The 23,850-nt window shown below is 39.0% G+C and overlaps 1 protein-coding gene across 5 annotated transcripts in view; it reads left to right on the forward strand.

Moving 5' to 3' along the window:
• The window catches only part of fndc1 (fibronectin type III domain containing 1), a 36,230-nt gene extending 23,625 nt beyond the window's left edge, over positions 1-12,605 (forward strand). For all 5 annotated transcript variants that reach the window (XM_039782410.1, XM_039782414.1, XM_039782412.1 and 2 more), the window contains 7 exons: positions 1,985-2,221; positions 4,839-4,947; positions 7,682-7,761; positions 8,076-8,105; positions 9,432-9,593; positions 9,688-9,810; positions 10,902-12,605. In XM_039782410.1, the coding sequence (XP_039638344.1) occupies positions 1,985-2,221; positions 4,839-4,947; positions 7,682-7,761; positions 8,076-8,105; positions 9,432-9,593; positions 9,688-9,810; positions 10,902-11,017 (857 nt within the window). In that variant the 3' untranslated portion in view covers positions 11,018-12,605. The remainder of the gene's footprint in view (positions 1-1,984; positions 2,222-4,838; positions 4,948-7,681; positions 7,762-8,075; positions 8,106-9,431; positions 9,594-9,687; positions 9,811-10,901) is intronic.
• Positions 12,606-23,850: the final 11,245 nt, after the last annotated feature.

A 23,850-nucleotide genomic window follows, 5' to 3' on the forward strand; every position in this document is an offset into this window, starting at 1 on the left:
TAACAATTGTGAAGATATTGTAACCACATACTTTAATAGTACAAGCATTTACAGACGAATACTAGTCAGCAGTAGGCGATTTGTTAATTTTTAACAGTGGGGACAGACCTGGTTTGTTTCATGTACACGCAACTGGCGAAGCGTCTCCAAGACAAAACTGACAAAAGGACGGGACTCGCAATTGCAAATCCTTCTGCTACTTCAGCACCATGGACAGTGCCAGGCATTTATCAATACACAGTTAGGCTTCTAATATATCAGAGCCATGGTCGGAGCCATAGATTCTAAGTTGCACAAACCTCAGTCAGATAAATGGTCTATGAGTCAGGCAGGATAGACTAACATATTCAACACATTTTGCTAACAAGAGGGATAGCATCCCGCCTCATCCTCCCTCAAATTGCCATGCCAGTAAGTGCTCACTGTATAGCTTTGGAAGTTTTAATTCATAACTGTACAAGTCACAGTGGATTATTCCACTTATATCATTGCTAGTTACTTAAAAACCAAGATATAAAAACCTTACTTTACGGCTATTTCATTAAGTTAGAGAAGCTGTAACCTTGTAATAACTGGAATTGGAAGCGCTCTATCAACATGTAAGAATAGTGCAGTGACTTGACAAGAAGAGCCACAGAAGCAAGTTGTGTAGCAATGTGAATAAAACCTTGAGTAATGGTTTCTTCACTATTATCTAATGACAGATTTAATACAATGTGTCGCTGTCACTGTTAAATTGATCTTTGTGGGGAAAAGCAATAGTGGGACAACCACATGGCTTACTCTGGGCACCATTTATTTTGGTAAACAATGACTGAATTGTGATCACCTCACATAGAGCCATCTGAAAGCTATTACTCTCCCTTAGATAAAAACAGGCAAGAGAGAGAGATCAGTGGAAAACATAAAAATTACTGAGCTGCCCTCAGCATAGAGAGAAGGCTGTGTTGGCTCAATGTGAAGAATCCTCTTTCCTATTTATTAGTTTAATATATTTCAGGTTCACTTCAGCAGCCTGCCAGTCTACTGACATACTTAGCATGAACTGTCTGACAGAGACTTCCCCCCTTTATCTGGTTTGAATAATTTTTGCTCAAGACAAGACGTGGGACAGAAAGTACTAACTAATAATTATTAGCAGCTGTGTGAATCTGCTTTACAGTAAAATCCAGATGGATGGAGTTTGCCACATTGGACTAGAAAATGAGTACGAGGATGTTTGGACTATTAGAATGCTTATTTATGCCTTACTAGACTGATAACAGAGTTGACATTATGTGAACTGTCCTGATACTGTTTCCCAGTGATATTTGATCCACGCCTGGCTCACACACGGCAGTTTTCGTCAGTGTTTTTGGATTTGGTTTTCAACAAGCAGGAGAAGACAGACAGACAGAAGAACACAGGAACAAAGCAAAACATCTGGATCTTCTGTGAGCATAGCTGCATTATGAACGTAAAACACCCTGGTGTATAGAAAATACACATACTGTGATACTAGATCATGTATTTCAGTGTATGAATGTGTAATGAGACACATGATTGCGTATACACATACAGTAGGAGCTTGTAACAGCCTAAACCCATACAGCCTCACAGACGTGTAGATACTGACATGTGTTAGACTATTGGCCTTCGCAGAGGGTCAATCATCTGGGGAGGTGGGAGTGATTCCAGGCTCCAGTGGTTCCCTCCAAATCAGCCAGACTAGGAATTATGGGATATCTGAAGCTTTCACAGCTGTAGGTCCAGCTGGCATTTCCAGAGTCTGAAAACAAACAAAAGAGACAAAAAGGGGAGGAAAGGAAAGATAGGGAGGTGACTTCTGACACCCCTGTTTATAAATGACTATGAACAAACCGCAAATTATTTCAAAATGACTGACAAAATTAAAAAAGTATGACCATTAAGATCAATGATTGTTTTATAAATAATGCAAAACAAATATTCTCAACTCTTTTCCATCACTTTTTCCTGGCTCCAGCTCCCTATGTGAACTACATCCGGAAAGACTTGGCTTCTCCTTGCTCCTTGACGGAGGCTCTGGAGTATCTTCAGGTCGACGTCCTAGAAGACTTAATAGAGAAGGACAGCATTTTAGCCAATCAGAAACAGCCTCCCAAGAACAAGCCTCATAACTTCACCGTGGTCGCCATGGAGGGTTGCCACTCATTTATCATCCTGGACTGGGGCCGCCCACTGAAAGATGATATGGTGTCAGGTAAGATATGTTTTTCCAGAAAGAAAGAATAAAAAAAATTAACATTCTAAGAAAACAGTACCTTTATCCTTGGTGTTTGTTTTGACTTGTGTATTTATTTAGTCAAAACTGTAATAAGTAATTAAGTTTTATTTCCATGCTGTGATAGTTCTATCCAGATGTAACATACATTTTACACAAATTTTCAGAAAACTGGCAAAAGAAAATGCAAATTAGTGCAGTATGTCAGACAAATTCTCAAGTCGGGTGTCATTAAACCATTGTTGAAGAAAAGGGCCCCAAACGATACAAAACATAAACAAACGTAATGGAAATATGGCAATTATGTTTTTTCATGTATTACTTTGAGGAGCATTACACTCCATACATATCTGATGTTTTCGTCTGCCGTTATTTAACCTTTCACCTGTGGTTTAGGATATGCCTTTAACATGTTACCAGCATCCCTTCTGACTTCGATTTTAAGAACCCACTCCAGCAGTTCATTGTGAATAAATCATACAAAACAGACTGCATTAAACATATGGAATAATACTCTTTAGCTCCTGCAGAGCAAAATTCCTATGACCTAGAAAGTGACACATGGGGAAAAAGGGGTCACAGAAGAGAGTGAAGATAACAGCATACTGTATGAGATGTGGTGGATTATCAGAGGTAGCAGTCTGGCCAACTAGAGAGCCAGTACGTTTTCTTTGGCAGGAAAACACAAGCTCCTGGTCATGCTGTGGGCTAGTCCGTCCACTGATGTGTAAAACAGATAGTTGGTCCGTAGGCTACCGGTGTTTTTTTCCCCTCTTTCTTTCCATCTGTTCTCCTTGGTGTTTCCTCTCTGCTTACACACTATCTTGACACTTCATATTACTTTAATGCATTTTTGCACTTAATTTGTCTGGACACTTTAGCACCTAATAACTATTTGCTCCCATTTCAAATACTTTCTCTGTGAATTTGTTTTATCTTACATACCATGCTGCATTCCATTCCAGTCCCTCCAGATAAACGCGATTATGCGATCGCATAATTCAATGCATAATCAGCCAAAGTCCACATATTTATGTGGGGGCCGCATTTTTTCAAATACGCTGCACTTTCGCCGCATTAATTGCCAATTTCCGCGAAAAATATGCGGGGCTTGCAAGAGCAGCCATTTTCCCCTGTTGCCATGGGAACGTTATGAAGTGACGTAATTACACGACGTGAACATCATCGAAAAGCAGGTTGTTGGGGGAATCACTTTTTTTTCTCTTTTTCATCAAACCGCAGTTTTTGCAAGTTCCCGCAATTTTATTCCATCGCATTTTTTAAGAAAACGTGCCGCATAATCAAGGATTTTTGCCCGCAACAATCACAAAAAAACTCCGCATTTTTCTGGAAGGACTGCCATACAGTCATTTCTGTAAAGTGTTGGGACACTGATGTACTGATGTTTCTCTGCTGTTATGTGCAATATCAAAGCCAAAACTCTAAGAACCTTTACCTTTTATATTTTATAAAAATAACTTTTAATGTGAATTTCGTTAAAATGTAGTATTGTATTGCAAGACATACAGCAGACATGATCTGATACACACATGCAGGTATACAGACAGTTTACACATGCAGATATACAGTAATCATAAGGAGCTGTTTTACTTATTGGGCGTATTTGCACAACCATGTCTTACGAATTACGAGTCACAGCTTTCAAAACAAGTGGATGGAAACAGCTGTTAGCAAGTGGTCTGGAATAGATGAGGGACATTAGCATGAGTTTTTACCTGAACCCAACTCTTGGTTCCATTTGCATTGCATTGATGACCTTTTGTTTAAAGGTTTCGGGCAAAACATGCACATCAGTCACTGAGTATTATAAGTGTTGCGTTTGGCTCAAAGGACCAACTCCTTGTAGAACATTTAATACAGTTTTACCTAAAGCAGAAAAAGATCGAGTCTACACACTACTCTATCTATCCTCAGTTTAACATAGAATTCTAGGAATAAAAAACCCAAAGAAGAAAAACAAAGTAGCTAGTATTTCCCTTCACTCCTGTCAGCAGCCAGCTGTGTTGGTGAGGCTCCAGTAAAAATAGAAACTCAGACTCAAAAGTCCAATTGAAACAGTTGGTAGTTTAATGTGCGGCAGAGACAAAGTGAGTGATCTAGAGCTGCGTGACCTGAGGTTGCTTACCGGATTCTAAGGAATGGTCTGCGTGACTGAGAAGAAGAAGAAAACAGACGGCCAGGTTGGAGGACAGTCAGCATGAGCTACAGAAAATGCCAGGGCAGCAGTTTTTCTTCAGAGTTAAATGTATATGGGGGACCACCTACTCTCAGGAAATAATTGAAAGCATAAAATAAATGTTGATACTTTATAAATAATCATAGGTCATGCAAGTTCAAGGTTGATGAAGCAAAAAGCTGCTGGTGCTAGCTTCATGTTTATCTTATTGACATGAGAGTGGTATCGACTGTCTCATCTAACTCTAAGTCTCAAAATGTCAAAGTATTCCTATATTGTTGACCCTTAGCATATTGTTGTGTCTCACTTACAACTTGATATGAACCTGAGAGTGAATCCAATTGTATCTTTTTCGAACAACTTGAGCTTTGCCCTTTCATTCTATATTGTTCCCTGCAGGCTACATGGTTCACAGTGCTTCATATGACGATATCCTCAACAATAGATGGTCCTCTCGACTCGCCAGCGGGACACATCTGCCTGTGGAGAATCTCAAACCCAACTCTAGGTAACACATTACCACCTGGTGCATGTTTATATCATTGTGTGTGCATGCATACAATATACACGCTTATACAGAGGTTGGTGTGAGCACATGCACACTGCTTTTAGGGTCAGTGATTCACACAGTATCGTCTCACACATAATGGGAGTCATAGAAAAAGAGAACCTGAACTTACAAACAAGGATTTGCTTGGTTAAAAGATCCCTTACTCTGACCTGCATGTAATGTTTATGATGAGATTGCTGTTGAGTTCATGTGTGCATGTATCTGTTGGTAGCCTATTTAGCATATTGATATGTTTCTAATTTGATATCAAACCATACGGACACTGATCAGAACAGAGTGTGAGTTGGATAGTGATACTGTAATGCTTGTATAAGAGATCAGTCAACCCTCAGAGTGAAGTAAATCACTTTGGCTAAATGGAGGCAGGTCAAAAAACACATTTGAATCTGCACCAACATGTGACATGCTGTAAAACTCTAAAATTTAGTGGAACGTAAATTCAGCACACATTATCTGAGATACAGTCACCTGGGTCTGTTTCAGTTATTAGAGCGTTTCCAAAACACTGTCTTACGAGACACGGGTTACGGTTTTCAAAATAAATGCATGGAAACAGCTCTTAGCACGTAGACCCAAGAGAGGAAGGGAGAGTACTTGCCTAAAAACCTATTTCTTGCTCGATTGAACTCTGTGCACGAAGCTTGAAAGTCGTAAGTGTAAATGGCGCAGGTAAAAGTCTTTTCTTTAGTTTCTCAGCAAATGTAGGTTTTGATCAATTTTATTTGGAACCATTGTGTATGTACCATAAAAAAACATCTTGATGAAGCACTAGCATGCATCAGCAGACAGCTGAATGAATGGCAGACAGGTGAAACTGCTATCAAGCTGTACGTCAAATAAGAATCTGGTGGAAAAACAGTTTCAGATGTGTGAGTTCATCCTCTTGCCCGGTGGAGGCACGACTCTGCTTGAGGTGTTATGATAGGTGTCTCACCTTAGGAAACACCTGCTGCTCAACACTAACAGAGCTGCGTGCATCGGGTAAAGTTTTCCATGAGATTTACATGGGATTCCCCTTCCTGGCAACCAGTTTGTATTCACGATAGTGCGTCTCCCGTGGTTACGGTTGATCCCGGATTGTTTCATGCAACAGTGATGGCATTTCCCATGCTCCCATGCTCCTTATGGCTACTATAGTCCTTAACACACATATGTATTCAAACTCATATGTGGACAAGACTTTGCTGCTTTTCGTTGTCTTGAATTATTATAAATTACTTATCTTTGACAAAACAAGACATTTTGATGACGTCACTTTGTGCTCCAGGAAATAGCGATGGCCGTTTTTACTGTTCTTTGATGTTTTATAGACCATAAAAAAATGACCAGATGAATCGATAAAAATAATCCTTAGTTGCAGTCCTAGTCTTCCTGTCTCTTCTGCTGTATCCAGGTCTCTTGCAAACGGAATCTTGATCTCTAAATAAATAAAGATTGAATATAAGATATATGCTACGATACGTTGTTGATTTAAAACCTCCATGCTTGTTTTTCCACTTCTTTTCAAACAATACGAGTGTCATTAAATGCCTTTAGAATAGATATCAATTTATAATCCACTTACGACTTACAATAGTACAAGTTTGCAGGTTTTTGTGGCTGAACTATCATATATGCTGGGGAGCATGTAATATGGCCAGGCTGAATTTGGCCCATGGTGTGTGTGCAGTTGCCACATAGATTTTCATCTGATGAGAAGACAAGAAAAGCAATGCTCTAAATGAAGCTGAGAGCTCTCTGTGTTGAAAGTTTCAAATGGCTAGCTCAGCTCAATGTAGCATTTTGTGGTCTATTTTCTGTTTTTATATTGACTCACATTTTCTTTTTTTTCTACCTTCTCCAATTTCTTATTCATTACATCATCTCTCTGCAGCTGCCTTGCCGTATTCTCCCTCTCTCTCTCTCTCTCTGGTGATATATATTTTGGTCACTGTTGTCACGTGGCTAGAATGATTGGATCCAGGCCTCGTGGCTCTACGTGGTGAAAGGTTTTGGCTTGGAATTGACCGACCATGAACTTACTGTATGTGACCTTGCAGAGTGAAAGGGAGCACATATGCATACAATACTGCATTAATGAATACACACACTGTAACAAACACATCAGCCAGCTACAGTGGAAAAAGTTTGCAAACTCTCAAAGTTGTCACTGGTGTTTTTAATCTGATAAAATGTAATAATTCCTCCACCACCCGGAGACAAAGTGAGCTCACTGCCATATTAAAGCTCTCTGTGAGAAATTTCTCTTTTGAAGACTCCTTCTGTCTTTCAACCTCTTCCCATGCATCCATTCCCTTTCAGCATACATCTACCCCTGTGTTTACTTTTTCCACACCCCTTATTTTTCTGTCTTTCATTCTTATCCTCTAGCCTCTATCTGTTAATCTCCACTTGTCTTTTTCCCCTCACCGCCCTTCCCTCCCGTCTCCTTCCCTTCTTCTCCCTTCAACACGAGCCAAATACCAATGTTATTGTGCTGCGCTCACTTTGGATTCATATGAATATAAAACAGACTACTCTTAAATCAGCCTGAGTGAAGCATGCCCAGTCATCTGCTATGGTCATTAACATTTTCCTCACCTTCACCCAGTCACAACAATGCTGGCAGAATGACACTTTCACTACTAAATCTCTCATTCAATCCTTACGTTGTGGTTTGTTTTTTATTCAGGTACTACTTCAAAGTGCAGGCCAAGAATGTGTTTGGTTTGGGACCCTTCAGCGATACACTCACCTATGTCACAGAATCAGGTATGTATCCTATCAATGCCTGCAAAGATAAACTTAAGAGATGCAATACTGACTACAGGTCAACCCTCAGTCAAACTGGCTTTAATTTTCTGTACTGCAGCATGCAAGAAAAATGTCATGGTGACGTTCATTGTATTGCAATGCAAGACATTCAAATATAAAACCATCCTTGCAGTAAAAGCAGTCTACCAGATGTACTCTGCATTACGTGCATTATGGGTCTTTCATTCTCGAAATCAGGTGAATGCATTAAACCTGCGGTGCTGCCTGTGTGCTTTTCCTCCCTTGTGAAACGATTGCATTCTTTCTTTCAGATGATCCTCTTCTCATCGAAAGACCGCCTGGTAAGTCCATACTCTGGCTTCACGTCTTTAATTTAAGGTCAACAAGCCATATCTTACCGAAGCTGCTGGTTTTGGGAGCCATCATGCTAGAAAGCCCTGATTGCTAGGCAAGCGTCACTCTGAATAAGCCAGGATGATACATCAGCCAATATAAGCTTATTGCAGAAACATCATACTTTGTATATGGAGTGACTCTGCAGGACTAACATAGGAGAGACTCTTGGGGTGTTCATCGGCGTGGGGGAGATGTTGCCCCTAGTTCAGCTGATTGGTCGGGGCTAGAAAAGGGGAGGGGGAGAGAAGGGAAGTGAGAGTGGAAAGGAAAAAGGGGTCAGACAGAGATAAACCTGAGAAAAGACCACCTGAGCGTTAACGTTACGCTAGTTACGGCCACCAGCCTTTTTGTTGTTTGGCGCATTCTTCCAACCCCATTATTAGCCTGTATTCTAGGGTAATTAAACTCGGTCCTCCGGTTAAACTTCAGCTACCGTGTCCTCGTCATTCAGCTAGCTAGCCAGCCATGCGGCGCAGCCGCGAGCGCTAAAATATGTTGGCCAATAAGTATTATGTAAGACACTGCAGTACAGATATCCCAAATATACTGTATGTTTTAAGTATTTTAGAAACAGTGTACCCATTACATAGTTTGTTCACAAGAGAGCAGTCATAACATTTCTACTAAATTTCCCATTTAGCATGATTCTCTGATCACAAAATTTAGAGCGTCCTTGTCAAAGATGTTTGTATGTTAGGTTTTAATGTAAAATAATATCGATATTGGCCTCGAAAATCCAATATCAGTTGGTCTATAGCTCCGGACAGCACACACTGACACGTCATCTTTAAAGTAATTTTAGGATTTATTTATTGGTATTTACTGCCTCCCTTCCTGAATCCTCTGTAGACCTTTCCTCAAGAAGGCAAATCAAGGTACCTTACATGAGATATGACAAGGCATTAAGACAAGATATAAAAGAAACACAAGAATTTAAACGGAGTAAAATAAAACAGAAGATAAGCTAAATTGAAGAAATAAAACAGATCAAACTGAATACAAATTACAGTGCGGCACAACATATAAATGAATTATGCCAATTTTTTAAGAGATATTGGTAAACAGTTTTAAACCTTGATTTAAGTCAGTGGGCAGCCTTTTGACAGACAATCTGAGAGGTCTGGATGGTTCATAAAGGATCAGGAGATTAAACATGTATTTTGGCCCTAAATCATTGATGTATATATCATCATCTAGGTTCAAGATAAAAACTGGATTTCGCTGCCTTCTGGCTACCTCAGGAACTAACCATCTCCTCCTCTGCTCCTCAGGTGGAGAACCAATCTGGATCCCCTTTACCTTCAAGTATAACTCAGCCCACAGCAGCTGTAAGGGCAGCCAGTACGTCAAGCGGACATGGTACAGGAAGTTTGTGGGTGTGGTTTTGTGTAACTCTCTGCGATACAAGATCTTCATGGGAGATGGTCTTAGAGGTAATGACTTTACTTCTATGTAAAACCAGTTCTAGTGCTATCATAAAAAATAAAATCCTAATTATGATACCCACTTCCTCTTTTCCCTCCACAGAGCCCTTTTACAGCATAGGAGATACATTTGGCCAGGGAGATGACCATTGCCAGTTTGTGGACTCCTACAGGGACGGAAGGACAGGTCCGGCCTACCTCTCAAATAATCTGCCCTCAGCACAAGGTAAACAAGTTGCACATTGATATTTAGACAAAACCTATTCATTTGTTCCACACAGTCTCCTTAGGCTCCTAAGTGGTCCAGCTGCATCGATCTAATCTATGCAGAGTAATGTTTAAATAAATACTTTTTAAAGCGCCTAGCAGGGTTTTGCATGTTTTAGCCAAAATCTCACATGCTTTTCATTACTGCAGACCATTTTTCTAATTATACCTTAACTTCCTAGACTAATGCCATAACTTCCTGGCAAGTATTGCTTTCAGGTCATATCAGTACATCATGAGAATAATAATCTTAACAATAATCTTTTACAATTTACAATATTGTCTTACTCTTTGCCCTCTGTATTTGATTTTCCAGAAACCTTGAAAGGCTTGCTTTTTTGGAAACTGATTTGCAATGTTGTAGATACTGTGTGTTTTGGCTTATATTTAGGCTACTGTAAAAGTTAATGCTGTCCCAGTTCTATAATTTTCTTATTGTCAACAAAGCCAATGCAAAAACTACAACTAATGATGCATCAGCTCATCTGTCAATACTTTCTGACTTTCCTACCTTGGGTACTGTATTTAGCAAACATTACACAACCAGTAGTGAATAGTGCATGTGTACTATTTTCTGCTGCAGATTTGGGACAGGACAGGACGGGACAGGATGTTGTATGTGGGATTGATTCAAAATAAACTACAGTGCCCATGTTCATCGTAAGGAACAGATCACCCAGGTCAACAGTGTGGCTCATTGATGTGGTTTATTTTATTTTTTTTATAGTTTTTTATACAAAATGAAGCTCTACGGCACAGAGGAATAACAGCAGACTTTGGATACACAGACTATACTTGTTAGTAGGACCAAGTCAGTTTTTCGTAGGATTTACTGAATAAGAAAATAATAGAGCATCACAAACGTCATGATTTCAGATGTAAGAGTCTCTTGAAGAATTAAGTCATGAAGTCAATCATAGATATAACTAAGTAATTGCTATCAAGTGCTAAATGATGATTATATCCATACATGCTCACTCTTTATTGCAAGTCTCTTAATAATTTTCTTTAAATGCCTATGGACAACATTATCATTTCTTTCCTTTGCAGGATTTTATCGCGCCTATAGACAGGAGCCAGTTTCATTTGGAGTTATTGGCCGACGCACACCCCATCCATTCGTGGGCTGGTATGAATGCGGGGTGCCCATTCCCGGGAAGTGGTAACACAGGAGGAGTAGGAGACATTGTTACCGAGGGTAACCCTTCTGCATCCTGCTGCAGGCTCTTACCTTCACTGGTCTTGCCCTTAAAAACAGACTTTTGCCTGCCACAATGAAATGACACCACTACGAATTTATTACAGCTTCACGGAAAGAGAATATAGTACTTTTTAAACAACTTAATGTTTATCATTACAATGCACTTTTTTATATAAAGCAGTCTGTATATGAGGGAAAAAAGAAGCATGTGTGCTCTTGCTTAGTGTAACTCTTGTCTTAAAGTGTCCTTGTACTATTCCCAGCTATCCCAGAGACCTCACCCAGGTCCTCACCCAGTGTTATTTATCTCATCAATAATGCACACACACGGTCAAACCAGTGACATTGGACCAAAGCACAAGTTGCAAAGCAAACTGTAAGAATGGGCACTCAAAGTGTGTATGGGTCTGTTAATTTTTAATCGTGAGATTTGTATTTCATAATGTAACAGCTTCTGAGAGCTGCTTTTTGTTTGTTTATTTGTGTTCCTAAACCATCAAACTGTTTGTTTGTGTTTAACACCTTTTTGGTATTCACCAGAATTCATTAAAAGTTACTGTGTAAGTTTTGTAAGTATACGGACAAAGAATAAAAGATCAAATATTTGCTCAGGAATTGTGAGAGATTGAATAAAGATGTTATGGAAACCACAGCAATCCAAAAAAATGAATCACATCATATTCTCCTGCTGCCACATTCTTTTCTAGCAAAAGCTTCCACACGTGATCCAGATCTACTTAATCAACCTAATGGAAGATTTGAATAACAGAAAAATATTGGTGGAACCAGTTGGCACAGCAACTGTTAAAATCAGATGAAATGTTAAAAACAACATATTGTAACACACTGCCCCATAAATATGCTAATTGGATTTCTAATGCTTTTGTACTATATTAGATTTTGTTTGAAATCAGTGGTGGAAAGTAACACAGTACATTTACTCAAGTAATTTTCTTAAGTAAAGAAGTTCATTTGTTTCAATACTTGAGTATTTCCATTTTACGATACTTTAGACTCATACACATAATATTGTACTTTATAATCCATTAAATTCCATCCATCTTCGTCCGCTTATCCAGTATCGGGTCACGGAGGTAGCAGCTCAATTAAATTTACCTGGCAAATTAAGCTTAGCGTTAGTTCATGCAGGACACGGAAGTCATACGCCTGCTGATTTGAATTATCACTCCTATCAGACACACACCAATCCCAGACATTCTCACATCAAGGCGGTCCTTTTTAAATGTGACTCCTTCCTCACTGATCCCTGCTACACTGATGCTGCTTCACTCACTGCTGCTGGCATTGTTTTGCCTCCATCCCCCCAGCCTCCACCTTCCTAGTTCAGAGTCCTAACATGACTCAAAGTTTAAAATGGTTTTCAGTGTCTTTCTTTAGGCTCACTCTTTTTTTACCCAGGGTGGTTTCTGCATGGTGCTCCCTGTTTCAGCTTAGCATGCTGCTTGGCTGGTCCAGGGAGCATTAGGAAGAGCGGAGCCTTCAGCACCAAGCATAACTGTATTTTCATTTGTTGCAATAAATGGTTAAATCTATGATGAGAATGTTTCTGACTGAACTGTAGTTACCACTTACTTTTCTAATTAAGTATGTATATGTATAATCATGGGACTCACAGGAGCCATTTTTCCGAAGAAAGAGTATTTTTACCTGGTGGTGGAGGAAGTATCCAGATCTTTTACTTAAGTAAAAGTAGTAATACCACACTGTAGAAATACTCCATTACTGTAGAAGTCCTGCATTGAGAATGTTACTTGAGTAAAAGTATTATCAGAAAAATGTGCTTAAAGTATCAAGTATTCATAGTACTCATAATGCAGAAAATTGGCCCCTGTATATAGTAATAAATATTAGATTATTGGATTCTTATTATTACATTATTGATGCATGTGTAAATAGCAAGTACTGTTATCTGTAACAATGCATCATATTTTATAAAATCATATGTTTTGTGTGTAAAATCTTAATCTGCAATGTAACTAGTAACTATTAAAATTAATGAAGTAGAGTCTAAACTACAATATTTATGTTTATACTGTGGAGTAGAAGTATAAAGTTGTAAAGTACAAGTTTCACCTCAAATTTGTACTTGGGACTACAATGCTAGTATGTGTAAATCTTAGTTATACTCTACCACTTTACTTCTGATAGTTCTTCTTTTGATTCTTCTTTAATAAATAGGTACATTGTGCTGATAATACTTCTGTAACATAAGCAGGATTTTGAATGCAGGATCTTTACATTGTTATATTAGTTCTTTAATCCAAGTAAAGGTTCTGAATACTTCCTCCACCACTGCTTGAAATAGTACCCACGTCTGCTGTGTTAGGTTTGGAAAGGCCCACAGTACACATTTGTCGAACAAATCATCATTGGTATATCCTGGATCATTTGAAACTGAGTGTTAATCCAATTATCTGACAGATGAGTTAGAATTTGCTTCTAATGCTGCTAACTTCAGATAAAATCCTTCACAAGCAATAGACTTTCATTTTCATACTCAAAGCCAATTATGGCGCTCAGATTTTAATGTCTTGTTTGAACACGAATTATAGTCCATCTGTGTAAAATAACTGTAATAAAAAGGAAAAGATGTGATCATAAGTGGGTCAACTCCAAAATAAACCAGGTGGAAAATATTTCACAGATGAGGCTTAATGAATGGAGAGATCTATTTTGTATGTGTTGCCAATTAATCATTACTCCAGTTAAGATTGGTCGCTCTTTCCGTAAAGAGCAGAACCGGTGCTGCTCTTTTCAGTGCTTGCCTAAAACTGATTGAAACTGTTGGTTTTGACTCAGTGAGAAAAATTGAAAATGTTGCGTAGCAGCCAGGCTACTTGTTTTCAACACGCACAACTCTGCCTCAAAGCAAAACCATAAAAACGTATCACTCCTATTAATCCCCATCATTCCTCCAGGAATGGAATAAGATATAACCCACAAAAGGCTTGAGACTTTATCATTATTCTATACATGACACCTACTTTAATACTATACTTACTCTGTTGGTATTTAAGCCAAGAATGGGGTTCAACATTCACTCAGGTTAGTGCAAGAAATATTGCAGTAGAAATGCATAATTTCTCCAAAACAATACTTTAAGTCCATTACATTAAGCAGAGTTGATCAGCTTACCTTCCTTACTTAACTCTGCACAGTATCAAAGGTCCCTTATCTGAAGAGCACAGGCGGCAATTTGTTGAGGTTGGCTCTGATGTGCTATGGCAGTCAGATTTGAAAGACATTAAATGCGGATTGAGTTCTGAGAGGCCATAAAACATTTCCCCTGGTCACTGATGAAGAGATAATGGCTGTTTTTGGAGTGATTACTGACCAATTTGTCAATGCTTTGGTGGATGACGGTGGCAGATTTTAAGCATATTTTCCAGGTATGCTGTGTGTTTATGAATGCCTCTAGTACATGTGTTTTGAGTGAGTGATGATTCTCCCTTTGCCCCAAAATATTTTCACTGGCTGCAGGTTGCAGTGCCATTTGACCTGAGCAGAGAATAATGATATTTAATACAACACACTATGGGAAACCCCACCCTGAAAATTAATCTTCATCTATGCAAGTGTTTTTTACTTGAGAAAAAGACTAAGAGGAAATGAAGAAAAAAGAAAGAGAAAAGGGGAAAAAACAGGAGGACAAACATGCTTCATAAACACGTGAACTTGAAGACTACCACATCTGCTACAGATGTTAGAGAGGATAAAGTCATACGTTTTGTGTGTGTGTGTGTGTCCCAGTCAGAAATGATGACTGCTGTCAGAGGGAATAAGAAAAATAGATAAACCATAACCAATACAACGAATGACGCAGAGCTACAGGACAAGCAGGAAAACATGAGTGTGGTCCAAGATTTAAACTCTGCACCACTGCTTTCCCCCGAGGCATTGATTCTTGGAAAGACCTGAAACACACCATTTAGAGCATGTGATGTTGAAACTCCTAATCAAGGAGTTTTAAGGTTTTTTTCTGGGAAACATGATAGCAACACTCCGGGAATCATGTCAAATGCAAGCTTTTAATGTCCTCTTATCTCTAGTTTGGTGCATAGTTACTCCAAAGAAAACATGTCTCTTTGGCTAGCTAGAGTTCTCCACAGCTAGCTACTTCTGTAAATGTATGCCCTTCAGTAATTTTCAACTTGCTGTGATGAGTCTATGGATGCTACCACTTAAAGTGGGGGAAACAATTAGGAGAGATATAAAAAAAAAGAAGCAAGGCAGGGCCAAAATAGACAAGAAGTCTATTTTATGCAAATGCTGAGCGATGCAACTGCGGCTGCCAATCGGGGTGAAGGCAGCGTGACATATGTACGTTGGTTGCTCGAGTCAAAGAAAATCATTCAAGATGGCGGAAACGCTTCCGGACATCGTATTTCTGTATATATCTGATATGTTTGGCATTTTATCTCATATATCTTGTTACCCCTATCGAGAAATAAATACTTTTAAATCCAAAAACACCATTCTTGTGACTTGACAATACCTCTGAAGTGACTCGTAAGACGTGCTTGTAGGCAAGGGGGTAAGCTTCGCTTCAGAACTCAAACCTCCTATGGTGCCATTTTGATGCTACAAAAATATCACCTCCCGTTAGCATTCCATTGACTCCCATTCATTTTGACGTCACTTTGACAGCGAATAACTTTACATCTGAAGCGTTTCAAGACTCTATTTGTCCATTGTTTATTTCTAAAGAAACACGACAATGTATAAAAGGCTCCATTACCTTGTACCTCACGTTAAGGCTCCGTAGCAGAAGTTTTTGTAAAAATAGGCTAACGATTGTGTCATCACCACGTGACTTACTGTCGCACAGTAGAGGAATTACTGTATAGTACAGGAGAAGCTTGCAGGCAGTTTGACTTACATGACCTGTTTAGGTTTAATTACTAATGTTAACTAGCATTTTAGTTAGCAATAATTAGCCTGTGCCCATGTTATCTCCTTACATATACCTATGCTCTCCGTCTCTGCAAGATTCGGAATGATTGAGATTTCTCTTGGCACAGCTACCAGAAGACTTACAACTTTCAGACAGGTTGCTCACGTCACATTTACGCTGTCTCTCTCAGTTGGAGGCTACGCAGTAACGCTCAGCGCTCACTGGAAAAGTGCTTCTAATATCCTTCACTGGTCTCCATAGCTGTGCCAAGAGAAATCTCAATCATTCCGTTTTTGCCAAAAGGAAAAAAAAAAGAAAAAAAAAAAAAAAAAAAACACAAAATCAATCCTAGGTAACATTAGTAATTAAACTTAAACAGCTAATGTAAGTCGAAACTGCCTGCGAGCTTCTCCTGTACTTACGGTAATTCCTCTACTATGCGCAGTAAGTCGCGTGGTTATGACACAATCGTTAGCCTATTTTTACAAAAACTTCTGCTACGGAGCCATAACGTGAGGTACAAGGTAATGGAGCCTTTTATACATTGTCGTGTTTCTTTAGAAATAAACAATGGACAAATAGAGTCTTTAAATGCTTCAGATGTAAAGTTATTCGCTGTCAAAGTGACGTCAAAATGAATGGCAGTCAATGGAATGCTAACGAGAGGTGATTTTGTTGTAGCATCAAAATGGCACCATAGAAGGTTTGAGTTCTGAAGCAAAGCTTACCCCCTTGGTTTTGCCCCCTTTTTCATGGCAGACATTTTGACAAGGGAAAAGCACAGGTGTGATTAATAAGATTAATGATGTTAATATTTTGGTGAGTTACTTGACATTAAAAGTTCAAAACTTTGAGCTGATATTGTAGCTGGAGGAAATAATTCAATGTAGCATGCTAATATCAGGACTTGATTATAAATGGTTGCAGCTCTCTCCCCAGTGAAGCTAATACTGATAAAAGCCTGTTTAAGATTTACACACATTTGCAATCTTTTAGGTGGAGTCTGTGTTCATCTAAGCAGGGTGGTCCTCAGGAAAACAAAATGTGCTCCACAAACAAATCTAGACAGAGTTCGGCTAATCAAACTGGTGTTGTTGTATTTTCTCCTCTTATGAAAAATTTACTTTGGATTAAGAATTGGATTGTGATTTGTTGCATCTGCTTTGATCAAGGAGCCAAAAGCTGACATCAGAAGACAAAAGGATGAAATGGTGAGCGCCATCAGCATACACACACACACACGCATGCACGCACGCACGCACACACACACACAGCCTTTTAAATTTGTCCAAAGACACAGCTAACACCATGACATCCATCCATAATGAAACGCCACTAAAGCATCATATGTCGGCTATTTTGTCAAATCCTTTGAGTTTTCAGTTAAGGGCTGTGCACAAAGCAAAACTGCAGATCCTTTATATAAAAAAGGGCAAAAGGCCACGCCAACTTGATTGAGTCCAGGCCCAGTTGACTTTCCACACGTGGATCTTACATTATAAATTCAGCTACTTTTCAAACCGGCTGATCAATGCCAGTAAGCTACTCCTGGCATTAGTGTACTGATATAGATAAAGCTCATTTCCATACATTTGAATATGCCACAGAATTGCTTAATTATAGGAACATTAATATCTCATACGAAAACAATGTGTGGTTGTGAAAGAATGCAGGTCTTTTAACTGTTTTCCACATGTTGCTTTTTTTTGTTTCTTAGTGGGTCACACGCTGTTTGGGCTGGAAAAAGTTAGACTTCATTCTAGAGAGCTGAAATCATTGCAAGAAGAACCCGTTGAAGGTTGAAAAGAGAAAAGCAAAAAGGGAGGGAAAAGGGTGAGAAACAGATACAAGCAATGTCATGTTTTATTTCTGTTGTGTGCAGAATTTAAATAAGCGATATTTAATAGATTATTAAAGTGTTTTCTTCATGTTGTATCTATTTTAAATATACTGTAAGTAAAACTATGAGACATACATGCAACAGGCTTAATTTTTCCTGTATGCTTTATTTTTTGTGGAATTTTGAAAAGCATAGCAATATGTTTTTTGTTAAAAGAGTTCAATTTCTAGTCTAAACTTGAGCTGTTTTGTTTATTAGTATGAACCTTAATCTGTCACTTTCTGTTGCTTTTTCAGTTTAAGCAAATACTACTCATGATGAACAGGAAGGTTGTAAGGCCCTTAGAAAATACAGTTCTAAGGTTTCAGCCTAAGATAAAACAAAAATGTAATGTATTAAAGCATACTGGAAAGGAAGCAGAAAGGGGAATAGATCTCGTATAGTTAAAGACTAAAACAACACAACAAAGGCCTGTCCCTCTGAACATGACAAAAAAGGAATAATGAAAATTAAAGATCTGGGATTTCTCAATTGCTCAGAGACATAATATTTACCAAACTCCAAGATTACATAACAGGCAGGCTGCAGTGACACAGACCCGGTTGTTTTGTTCTCAGCTTACTGTTCTTTTATTGGGGTTTGGATGAAAGTTGGGGCTCTTTTTTGTTAACTATTCTGAGCTCATTGTAAAAGTCAGTTATGAACTCAGCCTGCTGAGCCTTGCAATTATATAATTTTTTGGCATGCTGATAGGTCGAGTCACGCAATAATCTTAGAAACTCTGTGGGGGGAAATGAGAGGTGAGTGTAAAGGAGTCAAAAACCATAATTATCTTTTCAGATTATCAGTGGTTAGAGTTTTGGTATCCCTTAAAGGATAGCCCTTTCCAACTGGGAACTGAAGATGTTATGCTCTCTTCAAAGCCACCAGACTCTTTTGACAAAAAAAATCATTTTACATTACCTCACAGAACACGGGAGTTGCTGGTCTACAGCTGCTGGGGGTGTGCCAAGCTCCATCTATTGTAGGTAATACACTGATTGTGGATAAGTACCTCATACAACTCCACTTTAATTCTGAACTATTCCTTTTAGGTTTAGTGTCTCATTTCCTATTTTGCAGAAGGAAAAGAAAGGCAGACACAATATGGTGACAGGGAGCTCAGGAATTTGAGACATACTATTCACGTCATGAAATACACAGAAAATGTTTCCAACATTTATTCAGTTTAAAAAGTAAACACAGTCTATTATGAAAGACCTGTTGTTTTATGTTTCAGGCACACACAAAGCATACGAGGCAGTCAAATATGGATATATTATTTCAATGCAAACTAATTTCCAGGTAATCATGTCAGGATAAGAGAAAGTGCTGCAGCATATTCCAATTCTGTCAACAGCTAAACTCATTTAATGACGTGGATGTAAATTACTTCACCTGATGGAAACAAACCTGGAAAAACAGAGAAGATCTTAGACATCGTTGGGGAAAAGAGCAGGGTGTTTACTTACACTTAAGCATTGACGTTGATTGCTACTGACCTTCCTCTGTGACTGTGTGTGAGGTCTGGGGTGCATTTAACATGTCCCACGAGTCATTATATGCAACGACACATGTGCATGCTGCACATAAACAACTGCACTTGTGTCAATACATAGCACACATGACCTTTGTGACACTTACTCAATTAAATGAGCAAATCCTTCCTGATCCAGCAGCTTCTAGATAATATTCTCTTTATATTGGCCCATAAACCACAAAGATAGGTTTTAGGATTATGAGTAATTGTTCCCATGGCTTTTCTTGGCTAACTAAAACACTATGTCATCCTATCTTACATGATCAGCTTATATATATCTGATAAAGAGGCTGTGAAAGAGCTTGACTGAGTTGTGGTTTCTTTACAGTTCCTGTTAAACCCCTAATGAAGTCAATGTTAGACACTAAGATTGATTAATGAGGCTCCAAACCTCCTAAAGGCCAGGACAGAGAGAGAGAGAGAGAGAGAGAGAAAGAGAGAGAGAGAGAGAGAGAGTGAGAGAGAGTGAGTGAGAGAGCGAGAGAGAGAGGCACTTATGATGCTGTAGTCTTCTTTCTTGAACTCTGAAAATCTATCTCAGCTGCAAAAGAATGATGCGTTTAATCCACAGAATTTGTTCCTTTTCTGTGAGCGGATGATGACAGAGTTAAGGTCTTATAAATAAATCAGTGGTGTGAGGTGACGTATTAAGAAGCTGACTGCACTAAAAGGGAAACATTTTTTAGTCTTCAGGACTGAGGAGGCGAGTAACTAAAAGAAGGGAAACAGAACTGAAGCTGTAAGTAAGGGAAGTTACTAATACTCTGACTTCATCAAGTTTAATTTATGCTTGATTGCTTGACACTCGCAACAAAATTTGTCACATGTAATTGAAAACAGAACAGCAAGCAAATTTCACTTTCATTAAATTTACATGATTGTTTTTTGGGAATTGTGTCCAACCATCCGTCATAAGAAGTCTGATATGGCAAGAAACATGACTGGTCAGCATATCGTTAGTTTGAAACAAACCCCCACATTAGCCAAACTTATGTAGAAGTGAAAACAAAGTTCAAATGATGAAATTCTTACCCAAACCCTCTGTGGCAAACATTCATCACAGCTTACAGCCCCACTTCCTGGTACAACCTTCACCTCACATACTTTCCGTAGTTGTGGCACACCAAGTTTTATTGTGCAATAAGCGATTATTACTCCCTTTTTTGTTTACTTTTAGTTTTACCTAAATAAAGTGGTTTACATAATCTATCTAAACTAGCTTGTTTACAATGTATTGCCTGATTCTCTCTCCTGACTGTTTTTTTGGCCTGTTGACTTTGTTATAGCAATGTTGCTGTTTTCACAGATCTTAGCAATTACTTTACAATGTTATCGTTACCGAAGAAAATTATGGCAGAACTACAAAAATAACACCCACATTGTAATAAAACAGATTTTTACTTTAAGCAGAATGATAAGAGTTCTGTTGTTTTATGTTCAAGCATTGATATAAAAGGAAAATATTTATATTGGGAATGTGACGATGTACTATTTTACTTCCTCTGCCAAGCTTGATTTTAGGTATACTGAGCTGGAAATGACTTCTTGAGTTGTCATTTGCTCAGATTTTTAAAGAATAGTGTGACATTTGGGGAAATACCAACTTGATCTCACAGAATTCCATGAAATGAACACAGCCCCTTAACTCAAAATCTGTGGCAGTTTCACATAATCGGCGAAAAGAATTCCGTGAAATGAACATGGATTGATGAAAATTCCGTGATGGGCCCACGGAAGAATTCCGTGAAATGAACAAGGCCCCTTAAGTTAAAGGAGAACTCCAGGCAATTTTTACGTTAATCTTGATCGCTATACCTATGTGAGTACTGTCGATGGCAACACGTAGCTGCTGCAGCTAATGCCCAGAGCTCCCACTTAGCTAAAACGGCAGTTTTGGGGGCATAAGATAAAGAGTGCCTTTGTGCCTCTTAACACACACAAAATGCAATTAAAATGTCTGTGCAACATGAACAGGGTCCTTACATGACAACAAGATGCATTTAGCAACTTAGCCATTGTTTAAATTCACCTACCCTGTTAGCTGCTAGCTGCCGTCTGGGATGAGTGAGTGTGTTCAGCTAGGCTTCGGTAATAATCATCACGAAGCAGTTCCGTGTGTATTTGTAGCATATATATCCATTTTGTGTGTGATCCATCTGGCGTTGGTGAGTAGGAGTCTTGTCAGTGTTGATCGTTGTGGTTTCCATAGCCAGGCTAGCAGGCCCGGCCGGCGTCCTTGCTTCTGCTTCCTCCCCGCCCTCCAGGGTTACCGCGACCGACAACAATCCAACGAGTGCCCGCTGGTACTACATAGGTATAGCGATCAAGATTAACGTAAAAATTGCCTGGAGTTCTCCTTTAAGGAAAAGGTCGTGGGTGGGCTTACGTTTCCATGACACGCGGGACAACAAAGGGGTGGTTGGGTTTAGGAAAAGAAGAAAGTGACGGTTGGTTTTAGGAAACGTGACTCGTGGGACACAAACCTCGGTCTCCTGGGTGAAAGTCCTGCGTTATTTGAACCATCCACCACCCCAACCAACCTCCCTATGTGGATTTTCGGGCTTCCATACTAATTTCTACTTTCTATCTAGTCGCTCTTAATGCTACGTCATCTTCTCATTGACTTTACATTGACATTGTTTTCCGTAGTGGCCACACAGAATTTTCACACATTCCGTGTCACCACCACGTAATGAGCTGTTAAAGGTTTGTGATCATTTCACAGAATTCTGTGAGACCAGGATGGGAAATACGCCGGTTTTTTTTTTTTTGCCAAGATTGTCATTGACATGTCCTTATAGATGCTTACAACTATATTATAGTCAGTTATAAAACATGTATTCAATATTTGTATAGTGCTTATAAATGCTAAATAGGTGGATTTAAATTAAAGTGTTACCCCAAATGGGGTAAACACGTATTTAGTTTATATCTTTTTGACAGCTGAGCTAATATACCCACCTATCTGATAGTGAGCTCATCTGACACTGTGTTCCAGACCTTAGGCATTAAGGCTCATTAAATCAACTCCACTGCTCTTGTCAAATGCCAAGTTGTTCAAATTTTCTATTACTTCATTATTATCCTCCACCTCTGCAGCAGATACAAATACGTCATCGGAAAAGTCCGTGCCAGTGGAGGCCAAGGCCAGGAGCGGCTTTTCTTGATAATCAAAACACAACATTGGCAGGGATATCTACCTTTGACAAGTTTATTGTTTTGGACCTCATTTTCCTCCATGTTAACTTTCCAACACGGTTGCCCCTATTGTTCGAAGAAATGATTTCATCATAATCAGTAAGGCTAGGTTAATATTTAAATTTCTCTAATATGACTCCAGAACACTCAAAAACATCCCATTATGCCGAATGGCTAGTACTTGTTGCCTGCTCTGGTTGGGTTGGTTAGGTTAAGCAAGAGGAGTGGGATTGGTTATGGTTAGGGTAAGAATGTCAGGGCGAGCTAATCAGGGATGAGTTCCCTAATGAATATTCATGAGTCTTCCCCCACCACCCTGCAACAAAAAAGAAAATATTGCATCTGGTTCTGGTGGTTGATTAACGCAGATGGATAGCGCACTGCCATGAGTTCATGAGGAAAATGTCTGATTACGCAACATTTTAATTGTGATATTTTGTGATTAAATTCTGACTCTTCAACATTCTTCTGTTAGGTAGATGTAGTAGTACAATGTCTTCCTCTGATGTAGAAGTACCCTGTAAATCAGTAGTAGGCTATACAGTGGAGTTGCATATTAAGTGGTTTGGGGTCCTTCTGTAAGTAATTTTGGAGTACAATTTAGTTCTGGAAAATGCTACAAGCACCAATACCACAGGCCAAGCAATCGGCCCGTTACAAACAGGCACATTTTGAATGGGCACTGTAGTCTGTTTTAATGTTAATCTGAGGTCAATAGTTCAAACACCCTTTTTGTTCCCTGTGTAGGCTACCTAGATGCTGCTACCCATGCAACTTGTCATTTTCTTTTCTTTGTTCTTATTCTGTAACGGTTGTCCCCCTGTTTATGTGTCTTTTATGTGTTTCATACCTGCTGCACACCCTATCGCCCTGCAGGGACACAAATAAAGTTGAAGTTGAAGGGAACTATGTGGTTTCCTTGGTTCTGCTCAGATGAAGGGGATAATCACAAGAGAAGATTAAATACGAACCAGGGAATTCAGTTTGAAGGCTTATCAGGCACCAAGACACTGCACAGCGGTCTAAAGGTACTCCTTTGAAGAAGGATTTTGCATCTCTGGAAAGTTATCAAGCCAGTATCGTTCTCTCCTCCCTCTGGAGACCAACACAGTGGTCTCATTATAATAAATGAGGAGGTTGCCTTTTTTGATGCAGCAGCAATGACTCATGTCTAAGCCAAAGACTGTAATACACTGTTAAATTGATGCTAAAACTTTAATTACATAAAGTAATTTGAAGGGATGTTACATCAAATATTGTGCATAC

The sequence above is a fragment of the Perca fluviatilis genome, chromosome 18 (assembly GCF_010015445.1).
Source record: "Perca fluviatilis chromosome 18, GENO_Pfluv_1.0, whole genome shotgun sequence".
Classification (NCBI taxonomy): Eukaryota; Metazoa; Chordata; class Actinopteri; order Perciformes; family Percidae; genus Perca; species Perca fluviatilis.